This window comes from Mustela putorius, unplaced genomic scaffold, assembly GCF_011764305.1.
Source record: "Mustela putorius furo isolate JIRA1106 unplaced genomic scaffold, ASM1176430v1.1 tig00000785_pilon_pilon_pilon, whole genome shotgun sequence".
NCBI classification, from domain to species: domain Eukaryota; kingdom Metazoa; phylum Chordata; class Mammalia; order Carnivora; family Mustelidae; genus Mustela; species Mustela putorius.
In genome coordinates, this window is record NW_025421480.1 from 8,045,747 (window position 1) to 8,070,467 (window position 24,721).

Below are 24,721 nucleotides of genomic sequence, written 5' to 3' on the forward strand. Positions count from 1 at the left end.
GGCTTTAACCCCCTGAGCCACCCAGGCGCCCCTCCCATGCTTCTCTCTTATCTTATGGTAGGTTGCTGGCCAGTTTTGCTGCATCACTCTGATATCTGTATTCATCTCCAAATGGTGTTTCTGCTCTGTATCTGTCCCTCTGTCCACATGTCCCCTTTTTATAAGGACACTAGTTTTATTTTTAGTGACCCACCCTGCTTCCGTATGACTTTATCATGTTGATAATTACAATTGCAATGGCCCTGTTCCAAATAAGATCACATTATGGGTGTAGAGGGTTAGGACTTCAACATATAAATTTTGGATACCACAATCCAGGTTTCCAGTAAGTAGCTTAACTTACCAATATTAAGTCTTCCAGTCCATGGACATAGGACATCTTTCTACTTATTTATGTCTTTAATTTTTTCCAGCAAAGTTTTGTAGTTTTTAGCACACAGGTCTTTCACTTCCTTGGTTATATTTATTCCTACATATTTTATTCTTTTCATTGCTACTGTAAACAGAATTTAAAAAAAAATTTTTTTTAAGATTTTATATATTTGACAGATCACAAGTAGGCAGAGAGAGAGAGGGGAGGAAGCAGGCTCCCTGCTAAGCAGAGAGCCTGATGCGGGGCTCGATCCCAGGACCCTGAGATCATGACCTGAGCTGAAGGCAGAGGCTTTAACCCACTGAGCCACCCAGGCGCCCGCAGAATTATTTTTTAAATTTTCTTTTCAGATTGTGTATTGTTATCAATAGAAATGCAACTGATTTTTAAGTGTTGGTTTTATGTCCTGCACCACTGTTCATTTCCTTTATTAGCTTCTGATAGTTTTTCTCATGATATCTTAGGGTTTTCTATATGTCATTATGTCATAAACAAACAGATCATTTTACTTCTTCCTTTACAATTTGGATTTCTTTTATTTCTTTTTCTTGCCTAGATCCTCTGACTACAACAATTAGTCCTGTGTTGGACAGAAGTGGTTAAAGAGGACATCCTTGTTTTGTTCCTGATCTTAGGGGAAAAGCTTTGTCTTTCGTCATTGAATATGATACTAGCTCTGGGTTTTTCATATATGACGTGTATCGGGTTGAGGAGTTTGTCTTCTATCCGTGGTTTTCTGATTATTGTTATTATTATTAGATGCTGAATTTTGCCAAATACTTTCTCTGTTTCAGCTCTAATAATTATGTGGGCTTTCCTCCTTCATTCTGTTTTTGCTTGTTTTGGGGTTTTTTTTTAAGTATGTTTGACACAAAATATTACATTCGTTTCAGGTGTACAGCGTAGTGATTAAACAAGTCCACGTATCCTACTATGTTCATCCCAGCTGTGGCTACCAGCTGTCACCAGACAATGCTGTCATGACCCCACTGAATATATTCCCTATCCGATAGGTTTTAGTCCCATGACTTACTCATTCCATAAGTGGAAGCCGGTATCTCCCACTCCCCCTCACCAATTTTGCCCACCCCCCTCCCTTCTGGCGCCCATCCATTTGTTCTCTATATTTATAGGTCTTATTCCACTTTTAGTTAGTTTATTCATTTCTTTTGCTTTTTAGATTCCACATATAAGTGAAATCATATGGTATTTGTCTCTGTCTGACTTGTTTCACTTAGCGTAATACCCTCTAGATCCATCCTTGTCACAAATGGCTAGATCTCATCCTTTTTATGGCTGAGTGATATTCCATCCATATATATGATGAAAAAAATATATATGTATATATATTCACGTCTTGGCTATTGTAAATAATAATGTCATATACATAAGGGGTGCATGCATCTTTTTGAATTAGTGTCTTTGTTTTCTTTGGGTAAGTACCCAGTAGTGGAATTACTACAGTAATGTGGTGTATAACTTTGATTGATTTTGGTATGTTGAACCAATCTTGCACTCCTGGAATAAATCCCTCTTGATTATTTTAATATGTTAGTGAATTTATCACCCACTACATTTTACTGTGTCTTATTTTCTATAGTACCTTAATTCTTTCCTTGCCAGTATCTTAGCAAACAGATCATTCTCTTGTTATACAAATTGTTCTATAATGTCATAAACCATTAAACAACACCCAGTTCCATTATGTGAAGGAAATAATATAACTCTGGTAATAATACCCAATAAAACACCAGAAAGGGAAAACTATGGAATGTCTCTGTGCATACAAGGCATGGATTATCTCATTTCCAATGATTAACTACTTAGGAAGCATTTATTGAACTTCTAGTGGGTTCCAGGCACTGTCAAAGTTATTCTGAAGGTGTTTACAAGTATGAAAGGGGAAACAAATAAATTGCTGCCTACCATAGAGTTCAGTACAGTACTATGATAGAAATGTCCATCAGTGCTACGTAATTACATTAGAGGGTATTTTCCTGAAAAAGAGGATGAAGTTAGCCTTGAAAATATTGTGTTACTCTTAAACTGCCTTGAATGGTGGGTCCTGGAGTTAGCCAGGATAAAGAAGAGTTTCATACAGAAGGACTGTCTAGAAAGCGACACTGTGAAAAAGCATAATGATTGGAAAACTACAAAGATTTCCAAATGGGAGATCTGTACAAGAAAGTGTTACAAAATGACATTTTTGAGATAGGTGGGGCCCAGTTCATAAAGCATTTTGTGGGTTTGGTTAAGGAGTCTGAGTGTATTTTTTTAAGACCCCGGGAACCACTGAAAGATTGTAGAGCCACATGAGCACATTTTTATTTTAGGAGATCATCCTAACGAAGTGCGGACTGTGATTTGAAGGGTGGGAGGGGGAGGGAGGGAGGCGGAAGGCAGAAGGACAGGAAGTGACTGTGCTAATCCCCGCCGGAAGTGGGGAGGGTCTGTACTTGAGCTTCCGCAGCAGCCGGAAGTGGGGAGGGTCTGTCTGTACTTGAGCTTCCGCAGCGGCCGGAAGTGGGGAGGGTCTGTCTGTACTTGAGCTTCCGCAGCGACGGGAGGAGAGAGACACATTTCAGAAGTGCTTCATACAAGAATGAGCGGCTGTTGGTGATCAAGAAGGACTGTAAGGTTGGGTTGTTGGAAACGGAATGAGTTGGGGTGTGAAGTTTGAAGGGCAACGACCAGAGAATCAACGGAAGACGGCAACGAGAAGGAGGCGGTGGTGGTTGTCCTGAAGGAATGAAGCTTCATGAAGTGGTAGTTTTTAACGGGGTAGAGCAAAGAAGCTCTCAGGCAAGCCTAGCACGTCGGCGTCTTGGAAGACCTTGCATTGCCTGGTCTCTTCAAACTACTTTCATGGTGGGAAGGAGAGGAATTTAGGGAAGGATAGGGAGACTGTCTCACTTTGGAAGAGACCTAAATAAATAGATAGATAGATAGATAGATAGACCAAAGCCAAAGCCCAAGTGTGGTAGACAAACGTTGATTAGAGTTTAGGTTGAAAAAAACTCTTAAGAGACAATTCTGATACAGTTGGAAAAGTTTGAAAATGGAATAATTGTTAGATCTTAGTGAATTTTTGTTAACTTCAGAGAATGTCACAGTTATACTGGGAATATGTAGGAGAATATTCTTATTTTTAGGAGATGCATGCTGAAGCATTTAGGGACGAAGTATTGTAATGTTTACTATTTATTTAGGGACAGAGACAGAAGGAGGTTTACCAAATGGCAAAATATTAACAATAGTTCAGTGGCGGTGCTGGGCATAGAGCTGTTTACAGTACTAAGCTTTCAACTTTTGTGGGTTTTTTTTTTTAAGTTCCTATTTTAATTCCAGTTAGTTAACGTACAGTGTTAGTTTCAGGTGTACAGTATACTGATTCTCCACTTCCACACATCACCTGGTGCTCATCCGACAGGTGCACTCCTGAAGCCCCGTCACCTGCATCACCCATCCCCCTACCTAAAGCTTGCGCTTTTTCTCAACGTTTGAAATTTTTCTTAATTAAAAGACTTGGAAAAAATAGGACAGGTTAGGAGTAGGGGACTGTGAGCAGCAATGGGGAGCTAAATGTTAATATTCCTTAAATCTGAGATCGTTGATGGGGAGAATGAGTGGTACATTCTTAAGTCCGCAGGGTAGCGATTCTCAACCTTTGTCACTTCCAAACAGGAGCATGGAAAATAATATTTGTATGGTGCACTGGGGTAACAACTGAGGCATCCACATGGGGCTTATTGAAAAAAAAATCATTGCATTTCCTGTATGATTTTTATTTTAATTTTTTTAAGGTTTTATTTATTTATTTGAGAGAGAGAGAGCACATGAACATGGGGGGGAAGAGTTAGAAGCAGGCTCCCACTGAGCAGGGAGCCCGACATGGGGCTCAGTTCCAGGACCCTGGGATCATGACCTGAGCCAAAGGCAGACACTTAACTGATTGAGCCACTCAGGTGCACTTCCTGTATGATTTTTAAAAGAAAATAAAATAGTATTAGGAAATTTGTAAGTGATGAATTTATATATATATATATATATATAAGTTCCAAATGTATTTAAAAATTTGTAACGAAGAACTTTAAGTGTGGGGCTTGAATTCAGGACCCAGAGATCAAGAATTGCCTGCTCTACCAACTGAACCAGCCAGGAGCCCCCCAGAATATTGTTTAATATCAGATTTTATGCTTCAGTTTTTGAGTCTACCACCAACAAAAAGCTTTGTTCATACAAAAGTGTAACTTTTGTATATTCTCAACTATTAAACTATTAAAACTGTTCTCAACTATTAAAAAATAATAACAGTTGAAATTATATTTAGATGGGGGCTCCTGGGTGGCTCAGTCAGTTAAGCATCTGCCTTTGGCTCAGGTCGTGATCCCAGGGTCCTGGGATCGAGCCCCACATCAGGCTCCCTGTCCAGTGGGAAGTCTGCTTCTCCCTCCCCGACTCCCCATGCTTGTGTTCCCTCTCTTGCTGTCTGTCTCTCTCAAATAAATAAAATCTTTAAAAAAGAAATTATAGAATCTAAAAATGTATACTTTAATTGACAAATACAATGTAGAAAATTTTGTAATAATGCAAGTTGTTTTCTAACTCGTTTGAACTTTCTCCTATCAATTTATTACAAAGTAATGATGAAGATTTACTTTATAAAACAGGTATGTGTTGTAAGAGGCATGTAGCAAGTTACTAAAAGAGCAGGTCAGCTGCAGAGGGACAGAAGTAGACTATTTATGTGAAGATAAAGATGTGGGGCTGCTACCTACAGCCATGACACCCCTCAGTCCCTGATCACACACTGGGTTGCACAGTGTGCTCCTTGGACAACTGGAACATGAACTTCTCCAGCATCCCTCCAGTCCTTTGTCCTTGGTGGACGGCAGTGCATTTGGTATATGGCTCCGGTGGGAGCCCATGTGATAGATCACCTTCTTGGCAATGTGGGGCAGTGGGCGTCTGATGGCATTTGTGGTGCTTGCCACCTGTACAGACCGAGGGCCACGCCCTCATATCCTGCACTCCTCTAAGCCTCCTTCTGGGAAGCCTTGAAACAGATCCTCTCAGCTGCGTGACCTCATCCGGCCACAGTGAAAGCTGAGAAGATCAGTATTTTTGGTGCCTCTGTCATCCATTCACATCTTGCTAATGTCCAGTAGGTGAGGATTCCTGATTAGGGAAGTCCCAGATTTCAATTAAGGCATGAATTATTCCTGGCAGATGGTAGCTGGAAAAAGAGATTGCATGATCGAGTGCCTTTGGGAAATGCCGTGTCAAGTAAGTGGAGGTATCTTTGCTGTAGGACATCCTGAAGACTTCAGTGCGAGAGCACACATCCAGGAGGAGACTTACTTACAGTGTTCAAAGTTGCCCAGAAATGTTAATCATTGGAGTCTTTTATCGAGAAGCCTTTTGAAGAATAGGTGTGAGACAGAGCACACTGCAAAAAAGGTAGAAAATACCGGAGAGGGTGGTGAAATTTGTTCCCCGTTCTTAATATGCAAAGTTAGATGGAGAAGGAAGGAAGCTGCCTCCCGCTGTGATACATGTTTGGGGACACAAGTCAGCACAAGGTTTGCTGGCCAAAGACTGGTGCTCGAATCTATTTAGTAGTAATGTTTTTAAAAACCAAAAATTACTATTACCACTGTATGCATTGAAGTGACTTTGGTAGTCAGTCAATGCTATGAGTCATGAAGAGGAAATAAAAAGTATAAATTTTGGAAGGAAGAGACAAAATGTGTTATCAGGAAATGTAAATTGACAAAGAAGCAATTTTTTTAAAAAAGGTTTTATTTATTTATTTGATGGAGAGAGAGAGATCACAAGTAGGCAGAGAGGCAGGCAGAAGGGGAGGGGGAAACAGGTTCCCCACTGAGCAGAGAGCCCAGGACCCTGGGATCATAACCTGATCCGAAGGCAGAGGCTTAACCCACTGAGCCACCCAGGCACCCAAGAGTTAAATGTATTTTTAAATTTTAGAAAAAAATATAATTGAGTTTTCACCTAATTTCCAGGAAAAGCATGATTTTCTCCCTCCTCCTTGGTCCTTTCAAAGTGTAAATTCTTTTCCTTTTCCTTTTCCTCTCCTTTCTTTTCCTTTCTTTCTAATTGTAATTGAAATGTTTTCTTCACACCCTTTGAACTGTCTTGCATACACACTGGGGTGCAGATATCTTTTATGTAGATGCAGATTAAAAGTTAGAATAGTTCTCCTCCAAAGAATTTTTGGATAGTATCAAAATCACTTGTACTTGACTTAGGGATGTGACACCAGTACAATATAGAGTAAATTTTACACGAGAACTGTGTTCAGGTGTAGGGTAGGCTGCCTGAGGCGGGGGTGGGGTGGGGAGTGGGTAGTGAGTGGGGGGCTCTCTGTGGCGCAGGGCTCATTGGTCGAAAGCTAAAGAACCGCACATCGCGCATGTCGTAGGAAGAATTCACAACTCGGATCAGGAGTTGGACTGAACCTCCAGCATTCCTCCTGAGCTTCTAACCCAGGAACAGATAGGGCGAGGGATGAGGGCAAGTGTGCGCAGCTTCTGTGGCCTCTCTGGGTGGGTCACTGTCCCAGGACCTCCACATGGAAGGTCCGCAAAAGGGAAGTTTCAGAAAGTTGAAGGATAAGAAGAAAACTCCTTGATGTGACTACGTAAAAATAAGAGATAATACACTTTTTAAATGACCTTAAAATTAAACAACGTCATGATAAAAAAAACCCTCCACAAAGTAGGTTTAGAGGGAACATACCTCCACATCATAAAGTCCATCTGTGCAAAACCACTGCTAATATCCTAAATATGGGGAAACGGAGTGCTTTTCCTGTATGGTCAGGAGCAAGACAGATATGTCCACTTTCACCACTGTTGTTTGATACAGAACTGGAAGTCCTAGCCACAGCAATCAGATAGCAAAAAGAAAGAAAGGCGTCCAAATCAGAAAGGGAGAAGGGAAATATTCCCTATTTGCAGGTGACACGATACTCTATGTAGAAAATCCAAATGACTCCACCCAAAAACTGCTAGAACTGCTAAGTTCAGTAAAGTCGCAAGACACAAAATCAATGTGCCGAAATGTGTTGCATTTCTATACACCAATAAGGAAGCAGCAGAAAGAGGAATTAAGAAAACAACCCCATTTACCGTGCACCCAAACCAGTAAGATACCCAGGACTAACCAAAGAGGTGAAAAATCTGTCCTCTGAAAACTATAAAACACCGATGAAAGAAATTGAAGGCGACACAAAGAAATGGAAAGACATTCTATACTCACGGATTGGAAGAACAAATATTGTGAAAGTGTCTGTACTGCCAAAGCAATCTACACCTTTAATGCAATCCCTATGAAAATACCAACAACATTTTCTCACGCAGCTAAAACAAACAGTCCTAAACTTTGTGTGGAACCACAAAAGACCCGGAATAGCCAAAACAATCTTGAAAAGGAAAAGCAAAGCTGGAGGCATCACCGTTCTGGACTAGGAATCATACTACAAAGTTGTAGAGATGAGAAAACAGAATGGTACTGGCACAAACACAGACACATAGATCAATGGAACAGAACAGAAAACCCAGAAATGAACCCACAACTGTAAGGTCAATTAGTCTTCAGCAAAGCATGAAAGAATATCCAATGGGAAAAGACAAATGATATTGGGAAAACTGGACAGCAGCATGCAGAGAAATGAAACTGGACCACTTTCTCATGCAAAAAAAAAAAGGAAATGGATTAAAGACCTAAATGTGAGGCCTGAAAACCAGAAGAATCCCAGAGGAGGATACAGGCAGTAACCTCTTTGACATTGGTTGTAGCAACTTCCTTCTAGATATGTCTCCTGAGACAAGGGAAACAAAAGCAAAAATAAACTATTGGGACTTCATCAAAATAAAAAGCTTCTGCCCAGAGAAAGAAACAGTGAACAGATCTAAAAGGCAGGCTACGGAATGGGAGAAGATATTTGCAAATGACAAATAATTTCACTCTTATGTGGAACTTAAGAAATAAACAAGAAAAGGGAAAATTAAAAAAAAAAAAAAAGAAAGCCAAACCAAGAAACAGACTCTTAACTATAGGGAACAAACTGTTACCCAAGGGGAGGTGGGGTGCGGGATGGGGAAACAGGTGATGGGATTACGGAGGACACCTGTTGCGATGAGCGCTGGGTGTCGTGTGACAATGTTGAATCACTATATTGTATTCCTGAAGCTAATTTATTACACTGCATATTAACTAACTGGAATTTGAGTAAACACTTAAAAAAATAAATAAAATGACCTTAAGTTTAAAAAGCAGACATCAGCTTTGTGTGCTGGCCGTGTTAAAACCAGTGAGATTTTCCCAAGACAATATTACGACTAGTTAGAACTTCCCCAGTACCCTACACAAATTCCACTATATTCAACTCTTTGTATTTCAATGAGATAATAGGACAAACTCACAAAGATGAATTGGGCAAGATTGTGCACTAAAGAATAATTATAGCAGAGGAAAATTGGAGACAACAAAAATGTCTACAATTAGAGGCTTGGCTAAGTAAATTATGGCAGAACTCTATAATGGAATACCAAGCAGTCACTAAAAATGGTGCTGTGATCGATATTCTTTTGAGAATGAAAAATGCTCTCAATTTACTGTTGAATGAAAATTAGATTAGGAGACAACAGTAACAGTAGCTAACCCTGGATGGTAGGATTCAAAGTGGTTTTTACTTAATCTAAACTCTTCCTGCATATCCTTTTCTTTTTCTCCAGTAATCATGTATCATATTGGTGATCAGCAGGATATGAAACTGGTTTTATTTAAAAAAAAAAAGAAACGCAAACAACTGACTTGAAAAATTGTTTGCAGTAATTATGACACGGGGTTAAGTCATTGCTTAAAGAGCACATACATCAGGGCGCCTGGGTAGTTCAGTCGTTAAGCGAGTGCCTTTGGCTCAGGGATCACGACCTAGGATCAAGCTCCACATCCAGCTTCCTGCTCAGTGGGAAGCCTGATTCTCCCTCTCCCACCTCCCCTGCTTGTAGTCCCTCTTTCACTGTCTCTCTTTCTCTCAAATAAATAAATAAAATCTTAAAAAAAAAAAAAAAGAGCGCATACAAACTGCTAAGAAAAAAATGGAAGATCCTAGTAGGAGTGAGCAGAGAGCAAGAACCAGCTGGCTCACATCGTAGAAAGCAGATCACATACAAGCGTTTGGATCATCATTCAGAGTCACTTGGAATCAAGGAAGTATAAATTTAAATAGTGAGATAATTATTTTTTTGCTTATTAAATTAGCAACAGTGGTTCAATGCCATATATATATTTTTAATTTATTTGACAGGCAGAGATCACAAGTAGGCAGAGAGGCAGGCAGAGAGAGAGAGAGGGAAGCAGGCTCCCCGCTGAGCAGAGACCCAATGTGGGGCTCCATCTCAGGACTCTGGGATCATGACCTGAGCCGAAGGCAGAGGCTTAACCCAATGAGCCACCCAGGCACCCCTGCCATATTTCTAATGATAAAAATTAATATCAATAAATTGTGGTGTATCCCTTTGGTGCTGTTAAAAATTGAAGGTTATGTAGGTTATGTTGTAGCCTGGAAGAGTATAACATTTGAGTGAAGAGATGAAGAGTTAAGGTTTTTAAACTGATGAGTACTAGCAGTTATGTGGGGGGGGGGGGATAGAGTGTGGGAGAGAACAGGATCCCTCTAGTGAGAAAAATCTGGTTCAGTCTAGTTCTGCTGCTTGGCAACTCTGCTCTGAGCTTTATAATTTTTTTTAAATTTAATTTTATTTATTTGACAGACAAAGGTCACAGGCAGAGAGGCAGGCAGAGAGAGAGAAGGAGGAAGCAGGCTCCACACTGAGCAGAGAGCCCAATGTGGGGCTTGATCCCAGAGCCCTGAGACCATGACCTGAGCTGAGGGCAGAGGCCCAACCCACTGAGCCACCCAGCTGCCCCTGAGCTTTATTCTTTATTTGTTTTCTTTTGTTTGTGTTTTTTGAGAGAGAGAGAGAGCCTGAGTGAGGGGAGGATCAGAGGGAGAGGGAGAGAGAGAATCCCAAAGAGACTCCAAGCACAGTGTGCAGAGCTCGAGGGAGGCCTCGATCCCAGGACTCCAAGATCGTGAGCTAAGCTGACATCAAGAGTCTGGTGCTCGGGGCACCTGGGTGGCTCAGTGGGTTAAAGCCTCTGCCTTCAGCTTGGGTCATGTTCCCAGGGTCCTGGGATCGAGCCCCACATCGGGCTCTCTGCTCAGTGGGGAGCCTGCTTCCTCCTCTCTCTCTGCCTGCCTCTCTGCCTACTTGTGATCTCTGTCTGTCAAATAAATTAAAAAAAAAAAAAAACTTTATGAAAAAAAAGAGTCTGGTGCTCAACCAACTGAGCCGTCCAGGCACCCCAGACCTCTGTGAACTTTGACTGATACATACCTTTCTGGTTATAAATGTAGATACAGCATCTGGCACAGAATCTGGTACATAATGTCTCATTCAGTAAGGTTTTGTTGAGTGAATGAGTGGTAGCTCCTAAGTGATACATGTAAAAGGTTGTGTATGAAGAAAGATTGGAGGAAAATATAGCCAAGTGATTAGTGGTTCTGTTAGGGTAATGGGAATATGAAAAGCTTTTCCTGTTTTCTATAATTTGATGGTATTGTATTTATAATCAAAAAGAGTATATGAACTTTATCTCTTTCTTTATGGGTGTCCTATGTTATTATTTGAAAAATAAATTTTAAGACTTGATTGCATTATTTTTTCTTTTACTCCACTCAGCCAAACACCTTGGAGTCAACCTCAAGAGCTTTCTTTTCCTCTGCGTCTAACATCAAACCTATCAGCAAGTCTTGTCGGCTCTGCGCTTTCGATTATATCCGGAATCCTATCATTTCTCACCATCTTCGACTGCTTCCGCCACCATCCCTGCCACCATTCGACTCTCCCCAGGACACCGCAGTGACTGGTGTCTCCTTAGATCCTTGTCCCTTTCTGGGATATTCTTAAGATTATAGCTGAGGTGACTATAAAAGCCAGGCCATGTCACGTCACTGCCTAGAACCCTCCAGTGGTTCATCCTCTCATTTAAAGTAAATGACAGAACCTTTAAAGCACTATCAGAGATCATGTAGAACCTGGCTCTACCCCAAAATTCACACTTCTCTGACTTTATTTCCTACCATTCTGCCTCTGCTGTTCTATTTGGCTAAAAACTCCTGCAGATATTCATAAAGCTGGCTCTTTCCCAGGTGCAAAAATCATCGTATTACTAAGGAGGTTTTCCAGTACCAACCCCCCCCACCCCTTTCTCAAGACCCCTCCCCCAGACGCTCTGTGTCTTACCTGCTTTATTTTTTCCAGCACCATTTGACTGACAGTGTAGTTTTACCAAATATGTATAAACTTATATATCTCTCCCAATAAAAACAGCTCCGTGGAGGTAGGCATTTTTGCCTGTTTTGTTCCTTGCTATAATGTTAGCACTTAGAATAATGTCTAGAACCTAGTAGAGACTCAATAGATATTTATTGACTAAATGACTTTTTAGATTCTTTCTTTCTTTCTTTTTTTTTTTTTTTTGAAGATTTTTATTTGACAAAGAGAAACAGCCAGAGAGGAAACACAAGCAAGGGGAGTGGGAGAGGGAGAAGCAAGCTTCCCACTGAATGCAGAGCCTGATCCGGGGCTCGGGCCTAGGACACTGGGATCATGAGCTGAGCCAAAGGCAGATGCTTAACAACTGAGCCACCCAGGCTCCTCTTTGTAGTTGTTTCTCATAAGTAAATCTTAGTCTCAAAACTAGTTTGAAAGCCTTTTGAGAGACTGTCTCGTGTTGCTTTTGCCTAGCTCCTACCCCAAGGTCAGCCCTCCTTAAGTGCACAGGCAGACACACCAGTGAGCCACAACCTATCCATGGAGCTGGATTCCTTCTGCCTCTTGGGCTGGGACTCTGTCCAGACTACTTGAGACAGAAGATAGGCTGTGTTGGAAAGCATTCTGTGTCTTGATCCACGTGGTGGCCCCAGGACTATGGACATTGTGTACTCAAGAGCACTGCGCCTCTGGTACTGTGTTGTTTGTGACTCGTGCCTCGGGAAATGAATGTTCGTTCATTCCTAGCTTAGTGGTTGAAATTTTTGTTTTTGCATTCAAAGATAGAGTAAACACTTTTTATTACTTTGTCTTTTGCAGAGCTAGTCGTAGCAGAATATCACAGAAAAATCAAGGAGGCTTTTGAAGTGTTTGACCACGAGGCGAATAATACAGTGGATGTGAGGTTTGGCAATGTTTTCTTTGTCTTAATTCTAAATTGTTGATGCAACTCATACAGTAGAAGAGGCCTCCTGTCTTTTTTTCAGTCCTTGGATTTATTATGCTATCTATGTATCTATCTATCCTTGATTTGAGAGAGTGTGGATGGGTCTGTAGGGGGGTAGGGGTGGAGGGAGAGAATCTTCAAGCAGACTCCCTGCTGAGTGCAGTGCCCAATGTGGGGCTCCATCCCTCAACCCATGAGATCATGACCTGAGTCGAAACCAAGAGTTGGACTCTGAACCAATGGAGCTACCCAGGCACACCACCTATTATGCTATTTAAATTTTTTATTTTCCGTGTTCTGTGAAAGGTCTTTACTAACTATTCTTCAGATCAATCCTGTTTCTTATTCTTTATAGTCTGGGAAAAGAATATCCACATTGTCCACTTCAACCGTAGGCTGTCAGTTCTGCGGGGGAGGTGAACTCGGCTGGAGCATTAGTGCTAGAGACTTAGCTGGTGCTTAGTAAATAGTTGTTGACCGAATGAACAGAATTTGCTTTTAAAATAAATAAGTATAGGGCACCTGGGTGGAGCAGTCTGTTGAGCCTCGGACTCTTGGTTTCAACTCGGGTTGTGATCTCAGGGTTGTGAGATCGAGCCCCGTGCTGGGCTCGGCACTTAGAGATTCTCTCCTTCTCCCTCTGCCCCTTTTGCTTGTGCGCTCTCTCTCTCTCTCTCTCAAATAAACAAATCTTTAACAAATAAAATAACTAAGTATGTATTATCAAGCCGTGAATTAGAAAGATTAATAATGCTTAAACGATGATGTGTTCCCCAAGTAAAATAACAAAAAAGAACCCAAACAAAAGAACATAAGAGATGAGAGAGCCATGAATACTGGTAAGTCAGGAGCAAAGGAGACGGAATGGTTTGAGACCAGAAAGAAAAAAAAAAAGGCAGAGGGAGACTCTCCGGGAGAACAAAGAAGCTGTAGGGTCCACACACTGTAGGGTCACGTTCCGGAGCGGCTGTGAAGCCATTCTTCCAGGAGAGCGAGCGCAGCGGTCCCATCCGGCAGGCCTGTGGCCTCCGCACACAGCGGCCAGCCTGGCTGCGGGAAGGGACAGGGAAGGACAGTCGGAGGCTCACGCGCAGGTGCCCTCGCTTCTAGGACTAGGCCAGGCTCCAAGTGCTTTAACCCGAGCTACGCTGGAGGAGCAGCCCGCGCTGTTATTGTATTTGCGACAGGTTGTCACTACACACATCGTTTCGTTTTTTCTTACATCTGGAGGCACCAGGTGTGACTGCAGGAGAGGGACGGAGAGGCGCGTCCAGTTCATGCTTTGTACCAGCACCTTGCGAAGCTGAGTTTTGCACCTCGTCTGTGTTTATGGGCCTTACAACAGGGGGTGAGGCTGAGAATTACCTTCTAGAACCGTCGCCGTAGTCAGCCCAAGTGAGCCTTGGCTCCGCTGTTGCCTCGGACATGTGCGGGTCACATGCTGGTCTCCAGGTGCTCGGGCCACAGCGCAGGTGGCCTGAGTGACCCCGGAGTGGGAGCTCCTGGGAGGAGAGTGACCGGGTTGGACCCGTCGCTGGGGCCAGGAGCTCACGTCCATGACCTCATCTTCGTCTTTTTACTTGTGTGCTAAGAGTTGGCATCTCCAGTGTCTGGAAACATAGAAAAGGTTTGCTCAAGGTCCTATCAGGGTTTTAAGATTCTAGGCCTCTGCCTGCTCCCTCCTCGCCCCCCTCGACCGCTCCCCCTTCGCAGGAGGCACCCCTGGACCTGTCTCCGGCCTTTGGGCCTCCTGACAGAAGCAGTGAAAAGAAAGCCTCCCAACCCTCTTAGAGCACTGATGCCAGGTCTTTTCTGGGTAAAAGGGCTAATTTAGGAAAAACAGACATGCTTGTGGGATGCGTCTTTCTCCCACTGAATGGGAGAAAATTTTGAAAATTTAAACATTTTACTGCGGCCCCAAGGGAAAGTATGTATTTTTACAATGTAAATGGTCTACTTCATTATGTAAAGAAGGTTACAAAGAAAACTGGCATTATTTTTCTCACTCAACGATTAATGCTATGCATATTCGAATAGTAGCAAGAGGGATGGATGTAGCTTCCTAATCTTTATTCCTTCTGTTAATTCTGAAGTTCATCACGAGTGTTCTCATGCAGCTGGTGTCATTACCACGTGCCCTGCATGGGACAGAGAAGCCAAGTGACTTGCCCAGGAGGGCACAAGGGCTGAGCAGCAGACGCGGTGCTCAGAGTAGTTCCTTCTGTTTGGGCAGCTGCCCCGTGGCCCCAGACGAGACCCTGGGAACGCAGGGATGGATGAGATCTGGTCCTGCCTTCCCCACTGGCCACTCCTTATTGTGAAAACAATTAATCCAGCTAGAATTTATTTTAGCACGTGATTAAAAGTGAAAGTTTAAATATAGACTTTTTTCCCCCGAAATTGCTAAAGTTTATTTTATTTACATCATGAATTGTTACACCTACTTTATAATATGCTGCATTTTCTATAACTGAATCTAACTTGAGCTGTGTATTCTAATCTATGGCTTTACCTTTCAGTCTTCTATTAGGTCAGTCTAATCCTAATTGTTGTTTTTTTTTTTAAAGATTTTATTTATTTATTCGACAGACAGAGATTACAAGTAGGCAGAGAAGCAGGCAGAGAGAGAGGAAGAAGCAGGCTCCCTGCTGAGCAGAGAGCCTGATGTGGGGCTCAATCCCAGGATCCTGGGATCATGACCTGAGCCGAAGGCAGAGGCTTTAACCCACTGAGCCACCCAGGAGCCCCAATCCTAATTGTTATAAATTTAAAATGTGCTTTAATATCTGATAGAACTGAGTTCTTTATTACTCTTCTTTTTAAATATTTTTAATTAATTGAAAAAAAAACCCAAGACATGGAAATAACCCAGTTGTTCATCAACAGATGAATGGATTAAGAAGTTGTGATGTACAGATATAGGTTTGTGTATCTCTATCTCATAATGGAATGTTACTCAGTCGTAAAAACGAGGAAATCCCGCTGTTCGTGACAACATGGTTCAGTCCTGAGGGATATGCTACGTGAAATAAATCAGAGAAAGACAAACCCCCTGTGATTTCATGTATATGTGGAATCTAAACACAGACAATGAAAAAAACGAACTCGGAAGAAGAGATCAGACTTGCGGTTACTCAGGTGCGGAGGGCGGGGAGGAGTCCTTGGAGGAGGACTGGGAGGAGCCTGGTGGAAAGGAGCGATGTTCAGTTATGAGCCGAGAACTGGGGATGTGCTGTGAAACGGGAAGACGACCGCTAGTGGTGCCCTATGGGCTCCAGGGAAGCTGGGAGGAAAGTAAACCCCAAGAGTTCTCAGCATGAGGAGACCTTTTCTTTCCTTTTCGTGTGTGTGTGTGTGTGTGTGTGTGTGTGTGTAAGAAGATATGTCGGTTGAACTCTTGTGGTCATCATGTCCCAACATCGATAAATCAGACCGTCTTGCTGTATGGCCTTCAACTTACACAGCGATTGATCCACGTCAAATTTTTTCTTAAGAAAACTGGGGAGAGAAAAAGAATCGAAGGCAGAATTCCACATAAAGAGCGGTGTCGAGAAGCGGATGCAGTGAGAGTCCAGAGACAGAGATAATGGCTGGGTTTGGGCAGGAGAGAGCTGTTCCTGGAGAAGCTTCTAGCACATTTGGCTGTGTCTTCCCTACCCTGTAGGTAAGGCGCTGTTTTCCTTGTAGGACAGACCCGGGCCCCCTTACAGATGAGTTTTGAGGCTACTCTCCCTTCTCCCTACCTCTGCTTTGCACAAATTGAAAGATCGAATTTGAAACTGTACCACTATGTAAAACATCACAAAATGGGTCCCTGCGGCTGTCCTCCTGGCTCTGAGGGCCGACCCTGGGGTCCAGAATCAGACTGCCTGGGCTCCACTCCTGGTTCTCTGAGGAACTTACTTTTCTCCTTCACCTCATAGAAAGGACCCTTTCAGGGGTCTGGGAAGTCAAAACTATTTTTATAATAAATCTAAGTCAGTATTTGCTATTTTCATTCTCGTTTTTTCTCAAGTATATATTGGAGTATTTGAAAAGCTACATGATGTGTGATATCCCAACAGATTGGATGCCGAACCCGATAGGAAAATCCAGCTGTCTTCTGCTAAGCCAGACATTACAGAGATTTGCAAACATGTAAAATGGTGCCGTTCCTCTAATTAAATTTGTTCTTGTGAAAAATAGTTATTTTTCATAAAATTATGTTATTAACATACACTTGTAATGAATTTATTGTTTTTCTAAATGAAAAATTTAAATATTTAAAAAAGATTTCTAAGTGAATATTTTAAAATTTTTTGAGTTCTAATATGGCAAATACAGATAAATACAACTCGCAGAAAGAAAGGCTTTCTGAGGATCTCTGTCATGTTTAAGACTGCAAAAGGAGTTCTGAGACCCCAAAATATGAGAACCAGTGTTGTCAGTGGACATTTTTAAAGCTCTTAAAACAATATCAGCTCAGAAAAAACTAGCTTGGGATTTAAAACTTAGAACAAATTAGGTATTAGCAGTGGTAGTAGTACACTTTATATTCTTGAAGTAAACAATTTAGAGTTGTTTTTCCTCGATTTTCTCTGGATTAGTAATTATACATAACAAGCCTCTCATAAGAATTTTTTACATAGCGGCGCCTGGATGGCTCAGTGGGTTAAAGCCTCTCTGCCTTCCGCTCAGGTCATGATCCCAGGGTCCTGGGATTGAGCCCCGCATGGGGCCCTCTGCTCAGCAGGGAGCCTGCTTCCTCCTCTCTCTCTGCCTGCCTCTCTGCCTTCTTGTGACCTCTCTCTGTCAAATTAACAAATAAAATCTTAAAAAAAAAGAAGAATTTTTTACATATTTCTGTGCATTCTGTTTTGATCTTTTAACTTTTGAAGCAGTTCATTTTCCTTGTTGAATAGTGTTTGCAACTTGGCATCTTGAAAAACATCGAGGCAGGTTTTTAAAAAAATAACACTAACTGGGGGCATTTTAGTGTTGCCTCATATAAAACCTAGAACATAATACATTTTTAAAAAAATATCTTATTTATTTATTTGAGAGAGATAGAGAGAGCAAGCATGAGAGGGGAGAAGATCAGAGGGAGAAGCAGACTCCCCATGGAGCTGGGAGCCCGATGTGGGACTCGATCCCGGGACTTTGGGATCATGACCTGAGCCAAAGGCAGTGGCTTAACCAACTGAGCCACCCAGGCGCACCGAACATAATACATTTTGACTTACGTACATTTTCCTGCTCTGTGTTGAGATTTCAATCAATACAGCTGATTGAAAATGAAGTTTTTGAATAGATAATATATAGACCCAGGATAAGATCCTTAAGGTACAAAAAGTAGTATTGGATACATCTTTTTGCCTCTAACTCATGGCTATCCAGTTCCTCTGTTTTCTTTTTAAGATTTTAGTTGTTTGTTTATTTATTTATTTGAGAGAGAGAACAGTGGGGGCAAGGGGTGAGGGGAAGAGGGAAGGACAAACAGATTCCATGCTGAACGTGGAACCTGACGTGAACTCCCTCTCAGGACCCTGAGGTCGTGACCTGAGCTGAAACCAAGAACCAGACGCTTAACTGACTGAGCCACACAGGCAGCTATCCTCTTTTTAAAGGCAAGAGTTGTTACAGGTTTTTTCCAGAGAAAGTCTATGCAAATGCGTGTGTGCGCGCACGCACTTGTGTTTTATTGTGGTAAGTATATACAACATAAAATTTAACATTTTAGCCATTTTTAAGTGTGTAGTTTAGTGACTTTAAGTATATTGACTTTACTACCATCCATCTCCATATTTTTGCTGAAGTTGCTATATTGACAGGGTGTTCTCTTACTTCATTTTATGAGTGTGCCTGTTTCCCTACAATCTCAAACAAAGTTAATTATCAACCTTTAGGATTTTTGCTGATGTGTTATGTGAAAAATAGAAACTCAGTGTTAATTTTCATTTCTCTAATTATGGACATCTTTCTGTATGTCTAAAAGTGATTTGTATTTCCTTTTGTTTGAACTGACAGTTCATGGCCTTTCCCATTTTTTATTGAATTGTTTACCTTTTTATATATTAAAGATCTTAGCCATAGTGCGTGAAATGTATGCCATCTGTCTTTTGACTATTTTTACTTTCTGGTGTTCAGAAACTTAAAAAAAAATGGTTAAATTACAGACCATTTGAGTATGAATTTGGAAACAAACCAAAGTCATCAGAGTGGTTTTAATAGAATAAATTTAAGTTAACCTAAATAAAGCTAGTATGGTAAAAAGGAAAAAAAAAAAAACCCACAACATTCCACAAAGAATGTCTCTAAAGGAGTGAATTAATTTTTCCATGTAGATGATGAATTTAATTTGAATGCCACTCAAATCTGAATCACAAACCAATCTAGTTTTTTGTAATGTATGTTCTTTCATCTTTGACTCTTAACGATAAAAGTATACTAGAAGTTGGTAGAGCCAGTTGTTGGCTCTATGATTGATTTTTTTTTTTACCTTATTACAATATTATTGACTAATTCCCTATGCTGTTCTTTTCATTTGTTATTTATTTCATAGCTGGAAGTCGTACCTCTTAATCTTCTTTATCTATTTCATCCACCCTCCCTCCTCCTCCTCTCTGGCAGCCTCCAGTCTGTTCCCTGAATTTAAGGGTCTGTCTGGTTTTTGTGTGTTTGTTCATTTCCTTTGCTTTTTAGATTCCATATATAAGTGAAATCATATGGTATTTGTCTTTCTCTGTCTGACTCATCTCACTTAGCATAATACCCTCGGGTCTATCCATGTTGTTGCGAATGGAGAGATTTCATTCTTTTTTATGGCAAAGGAATGTTCCGGGCTGTGTGTGTGTGTGTGTGTGTGTGTATCACATCTTCTCTATCCATTCATCTGTGTTCATCTATCGATGGACACTTGTGTTGCTTCCATATTTTGGCTGTCGTAAAAAATGCTGCAGTAAATATGGGAGTGCATCTATCTTTTTGAATTAGTGTTTTGTTGTCTTGGGATAAATACCCAGTAGTGAAACTGTTGGAACATATGGTATTTCTATTTTTAATTTTTTTGAAGGCCTCCATTATTGTTGTCTACGGGGGTTGTACCAATTTATATTCCTACCAACACTGCACGAGGGTTCCCTTTTCTCTCTCTCTTTTTTTCCCTTTTCTCTTCTTTTTTGCCCACACTTGTTATTTTTTGTCTTTTTGGGACTAGCCATTCTGATTGGTGTGAGGTGGTATTTCATTATGGTTTTGATTTGCATTTCCCTGAGCACCTCTTCATGTGCATGTTGGCCATCTGGATGTCTTCCAGGGGAAAAAACATCTAGTCAGGCCCTCTGCCCATTTTAATCAGATTATCTGGGTTTCTTGTTTGTTTGTTTTATGTGTGTATGTGTTCCATTGTATAAACACTCTATATATTTTGGATATTAACCCCTTATTGGCTATATCTTCTGTTATTCGCTAGATTGCCTTTCTGTTTTTGTTGATGGTTTCCTTTACTGTGAGAAAGCTTTTTGTTTTGGTGTAGTCGCAATGGTTTATTTTTGCTTTTGCTTCCCTTGCCAGAGGAGACAGATCTACAAAAATGTTGCTAAGGGCAATGTCCAAGAGATGACTGCCTCTGTTTTCTTCTGGGAAGAAAGGTTTAATGGTTTCGAATCTTACATTTAGGTCTAATCCATTTTGAGGGGGCTTTTCTTGAGTCGGTGTAAGAAAGCGGTCCAGTTTCATCTTTTTTTGCATGTAGCTGTCCAGTTTTCCCAATGCAATTTATTGAAAAGACTGTCTTCTCTCAATTGCATAGTCTTGCATCTCTATCCTATTCTACTGATGCATGTGTTTGTTTTTGTGCCAGTACCATACTGTTTTGATTACTATGCTTAGATTTTTGTGTACCACCTCTTTTTATTCATTTTCCTCATTCCTGCATCACTTAAACCACAGGAGTGTCAAGAGTAGCAAATGAAGAAACATGAAAGCATTTCGAAAAGTATAGGAGGTCAGATCAAGTTATATATGTTTTTAACACTCCTTTCTCATTAACTCTGGAATGAATTAATCCTCAAGAATTTGGTGAACCAAGATGATGTAGGTCCAATCCTGGAATAAACATGCTGGTCATCCCCTTTCCCCAGCTACATCCATTTGCGCCCTTGCTATGTTTCAGTGCCTTTGCAGAGTGACGTGATTGGTATTCTAGACTATTCTATATTTCCTTTACTCTTACCTCCACTGTAGGAAATTTTCCCCAATATTTTCTAGTTGTTTTCTTCACCTTTGGGCAAACTTTTTGCAGCCCAGCAGCCCCCGGTGTCCTGCTAATGCGGCGAGTCTCTTTTCCAGTGCTTCCACCTCAACTCAGCACGACTCTCTGAGGCACACAACATCCACTGTTCATCTTGTACGCTGATAAGGGGACTTGAGTTTCTTAAGCAGTTGGTAGGAACTCAGAGTGTATTAGGTCTTGTCTAAAATTCAGTAAGAAGTAGGTAGTAAGAACCTCTTTGTGATGGATTAGGGATCACTCTTCCAAAGAAGACTGGAGATACCATAAATATGATTTCTACCTCTTCAGATTTAATGCTATGTTTGAAGATAAGTTAATAGCAACCCTTCACAATACGTTTAATCAGGTAGTGAAAAACAATTATTACTTGAGAAAGCTTGAGACTCAAAAGAGCTTTGAAAAACGGTGCAGGTCAATAGATCTGTATCTGTGCACTGGAAAAACAGTGTTAAAGAGGAATGGGATTGTTGGACCCATGGACTACTTTGTAGGGAATTAATCATAAAAACTGAGGTCCATTTATACATAGTTCACGCATATGAGCAAAATGACTGATGAATTAGAATAGAGGATAACTTGGATAAATTTCAAGAGCAACGTTGAGTTAAAAATAATTACAGAAGGAAGCATATGTTCTGATACAATATATATAAATTTTAAACCTACAAAATAATGGTGTCTTTTGTTTGTGAATACAATGACATGCATGGAAATGATAAATATTATCCCCAGAATAGTGGTGTCATCTGAAGACAGAGGGGGACGGAATGGAGAGTGGGAAGTGGGGCTTTAGCTGTTTTCTGCCATGTTTTATTGTTCAGGAAAAAATCTGGAACAGATGTGGCAAAAGGTTAATATTGGTTAAATCTCAATATTGGATATATGGCTGTTATATTTTTTCTGTACTTTTTCTGTAATATTTCACAATTATTTGTAAAAATAAATATTTTTTTCTCAAGAGTGGTTTATACATTGTCTTTTCATCATCTCACTTTCCAGTTGCTTTGTAAAAAATAGGTTTGCTTATGGAGATCTGGGTGGCTCAGTCACTTGAGGGTGTTGACCGACTCTTGATTTTGGCTCAGATCTTGTTCTCAGAGTCCAGGGATCAAGCACTGAGTTTGTGTGTGTGTGTGTGTGTGTTTGGGTGGGGAGTGTCCCTGCTCACCGGGGTGTCTGCTTGTCTCTCTCTCCCTTTGCCCCTCCCCCAGCCCACCAGTGCATGCGGTCTCTCTCTCTCTCTAAAATAAATAAATCTTTAAAAAATTGGTTTGCTTATAACAACCCTCTTGATGAACTGTGATTATAACTGTGATTAAATAATCTCTTAAAGTTTAAAAAAATCACCCCAAATCCTGCCTCCTGAAAGCACAGTTGTTCATGTTACACAAGTGTAGCTCTAGATGTTTTTCTTACCCATGTGTAATAAGGTACACGGCTAGAAGGGTGGGGAGTTGATGCAAAAGGAAGGAGGAGGAATGGGAAGACAGGACAAAAGAAAACATGTGGAAGAAAAAAATCTAGAATATAATCTCTTTGAGGGAGGACCTTCTGTCTGTTTTGCTCTCTGCTGTATTTTAGCATCTAGAACAGTGTTTGCTGCATGGTAGGTCCACGGTATACATACATTTATTAATGCATGAAGGAGGAGACTATCCTGTAGAAATAAGATCACAATACCCATTCTTTAAAAAAATAAAAAGTATCAGTTTAATTTTACTTGAATTAACAAAAGAAAAAAATAAATTTAAAGTGAAGAAATTGTGGAATCTCACAGGTTTCCTGGTGATGAGCAACATTATTTTAAGTTCAGAGAAGATAATGAGGAAAACATGAAGAGTTTGTAAAATGAAAAATTTTGTAATTTGTGAGGTGAAAAATACAATTTTTATGGGTGTCTGGGTGGCTCAGTTGTTTGAGTGACTGACTCTTAATCTTTGGCTCAGGTTGATGTCAGGGTCCTGGGATCAAGCCCCACGTGGAGCTCTGCGCTCAGCAAGAAGTCTGCTTCGGGATTCTCTCTCTCCCCTGTTGCCCCTTCCCTGCTTGCTTGTTTTTTTTTTTCTCTCTCTCTCTCTCAAAATAAGTAAATCTTTAAAAAAAACACATTTTTTTAAACATAGATAATGTATTTACATGGTTAAAAATTCAAAGAGAACAGAGTACAGAGAAAAGTCTAACTCCCTTCCACCAGCCACTCAGGACCCCTCCAAAGTACTCGTTACTCAAGTACTAATTCCTAGGGATCACTCCAGAAATATTCTGTGTATATGTACACATTATTTTCTTACCCCACCCTTACATTTTTTCCTCAAATGGTTGCATGCTTTCGTTGCATGGTACTCTTCCCTTGGGATGGAATCAAGCCTGTGCTGAAGTTCATTTTAATGACGTCTCAGTAGCGTTCCGGAGTCCAGAATGGATGTAGCTTTCCAGTTTATTCTTTTTTTCCCCCAGTTTATTCTTGGTCTATGTGCATAAGTGCACTAAGTTTTAGTGTATTGGAGGGCATCAGAAAGCCCCTTAAACCATACCCCGGGCTTTATAAACGGGAGCCAAATAGGATACACGTGACAGACGAATAACTCCTGGAGTCCGACTACTCTGTTGGGACACTTAACTTGCTGTGTGATAAAGAGGATGTTTTCTGTATTTAATAGCTTCGGAGGCCGACTCACTTGACTCTGGATTATAGCTAGCTGTCTGTTGTGTTTACCGTATTGTCTGGATCCGGGGCGAATTTTGGTGTACGGCTGTGAACATCGGGAGCCAGAGGCTGGGGACCGGTGGTCTCAGAGTGTGCTTCCTGGGGCCTCTGGGTGGCTATCTTCCGTGATTTCCAGGTTCATATTCCCACAGCCTCAACCTGGTCTCCTTAACATAGGAAATACAATATAATGCAAATAAAATAAAATAATGACGGAGCAGCATGCTGATACACAGTGTCATAGGCTTTCTGGTGTCGGCCCATGGAGAGAGATCATATTTGATTAAGTTTTCATCTCCGCTTAAAGCAATTGTGCCCAGAGAAGGAGGTCAAACGGCACAAAGCAGCACAACCTGTACGTTAGGGAACTCTCACAAGGATTGCTCTCTATCTGGTACAGTTACCCCCAAATCCTGATGAGGGCGTATTAGGCCATTTCAACCCAATATATAGGCCAATAGTGCTACTAATTCTCCTCGTCCCTGGCAGTGCTAGTGATTCACACCACGGTGGTTGACTGTGGTAGAGATTGGGTAGTCTAATTTTATTATTCTTCCTGAGCGTATAGCTAAGCTCAAATTCGTGCATTCCCTTGAAGATAGAGGGAGGCTGGGAAGTAGGGTTTAGCCAGAGTTCTGGCTGGTGGGATGTAGGTGGCAATGATGTGCGTCACTTTTAGACCTGCTGCTTAAAAACCTATCACGTATGGTCCTCCGTATTTTCTCCCCTTCCGGCTGGACGCATACAAGCCGAGTGACGCTGGAAGCCGTGTGTTGAAATTGACGGAACCGCAGGATGGAGGGAGCTGGGCCCCCGGAATGAGTCTTTGGAGCAAAGCCATTCTTCGATCAGGAAGACTCATTTTGGATTTAAAAGAAGCCACTTCCGTAAGTGCAGTGAGCCACTGGCTGCTGGCGTTGGTTGTAGTGCTGTTCGTTGTCCTTGCAGAGCGGCATTATTGAATTTTCTCCTCTGGAACCCAAGGAAGCATTTGGGGACCCTAGATATCTAACAGGCTATGTCCTAGGTTGTGGCTCGTTGAAGAGGGCTGATG

The 24,721-nt window shown here is 41.3% G+C and overlaps 1 protein-coding gene across 2 annotated transcripts in view; it reads left to right on the forward strand.

Moving 5' to 3' along the window:
* The window catches only part of EFCAB2 (EF-hand calcium binding domain 2), a 107,950-nt gene that overhangs the window by 42,197 nt on the left and 41,032 nt on the right, over positions 1-24,721 (forward strand). Inside the window, exon 2 of one of the 2 annotated variants that reach the window (XR_006607990.1) lies at positions 11,149-11,901. Coding sequence is in view for 1 of the 2 variants with exons in the window: in XM_004756806.3 (XP_004756863.1) it covers positions 12,562-12,646 (85 nt within the window). In the remaining variant the exon portion in view is untranslated. Of the gene's footprint in view, positions 1-11,148; positions 11,902-12,561; positions 12,647-24,721 lie in introns of those variants that run through there. The other variant, XM_004756806.3, reaches the window with a different exon arrangement.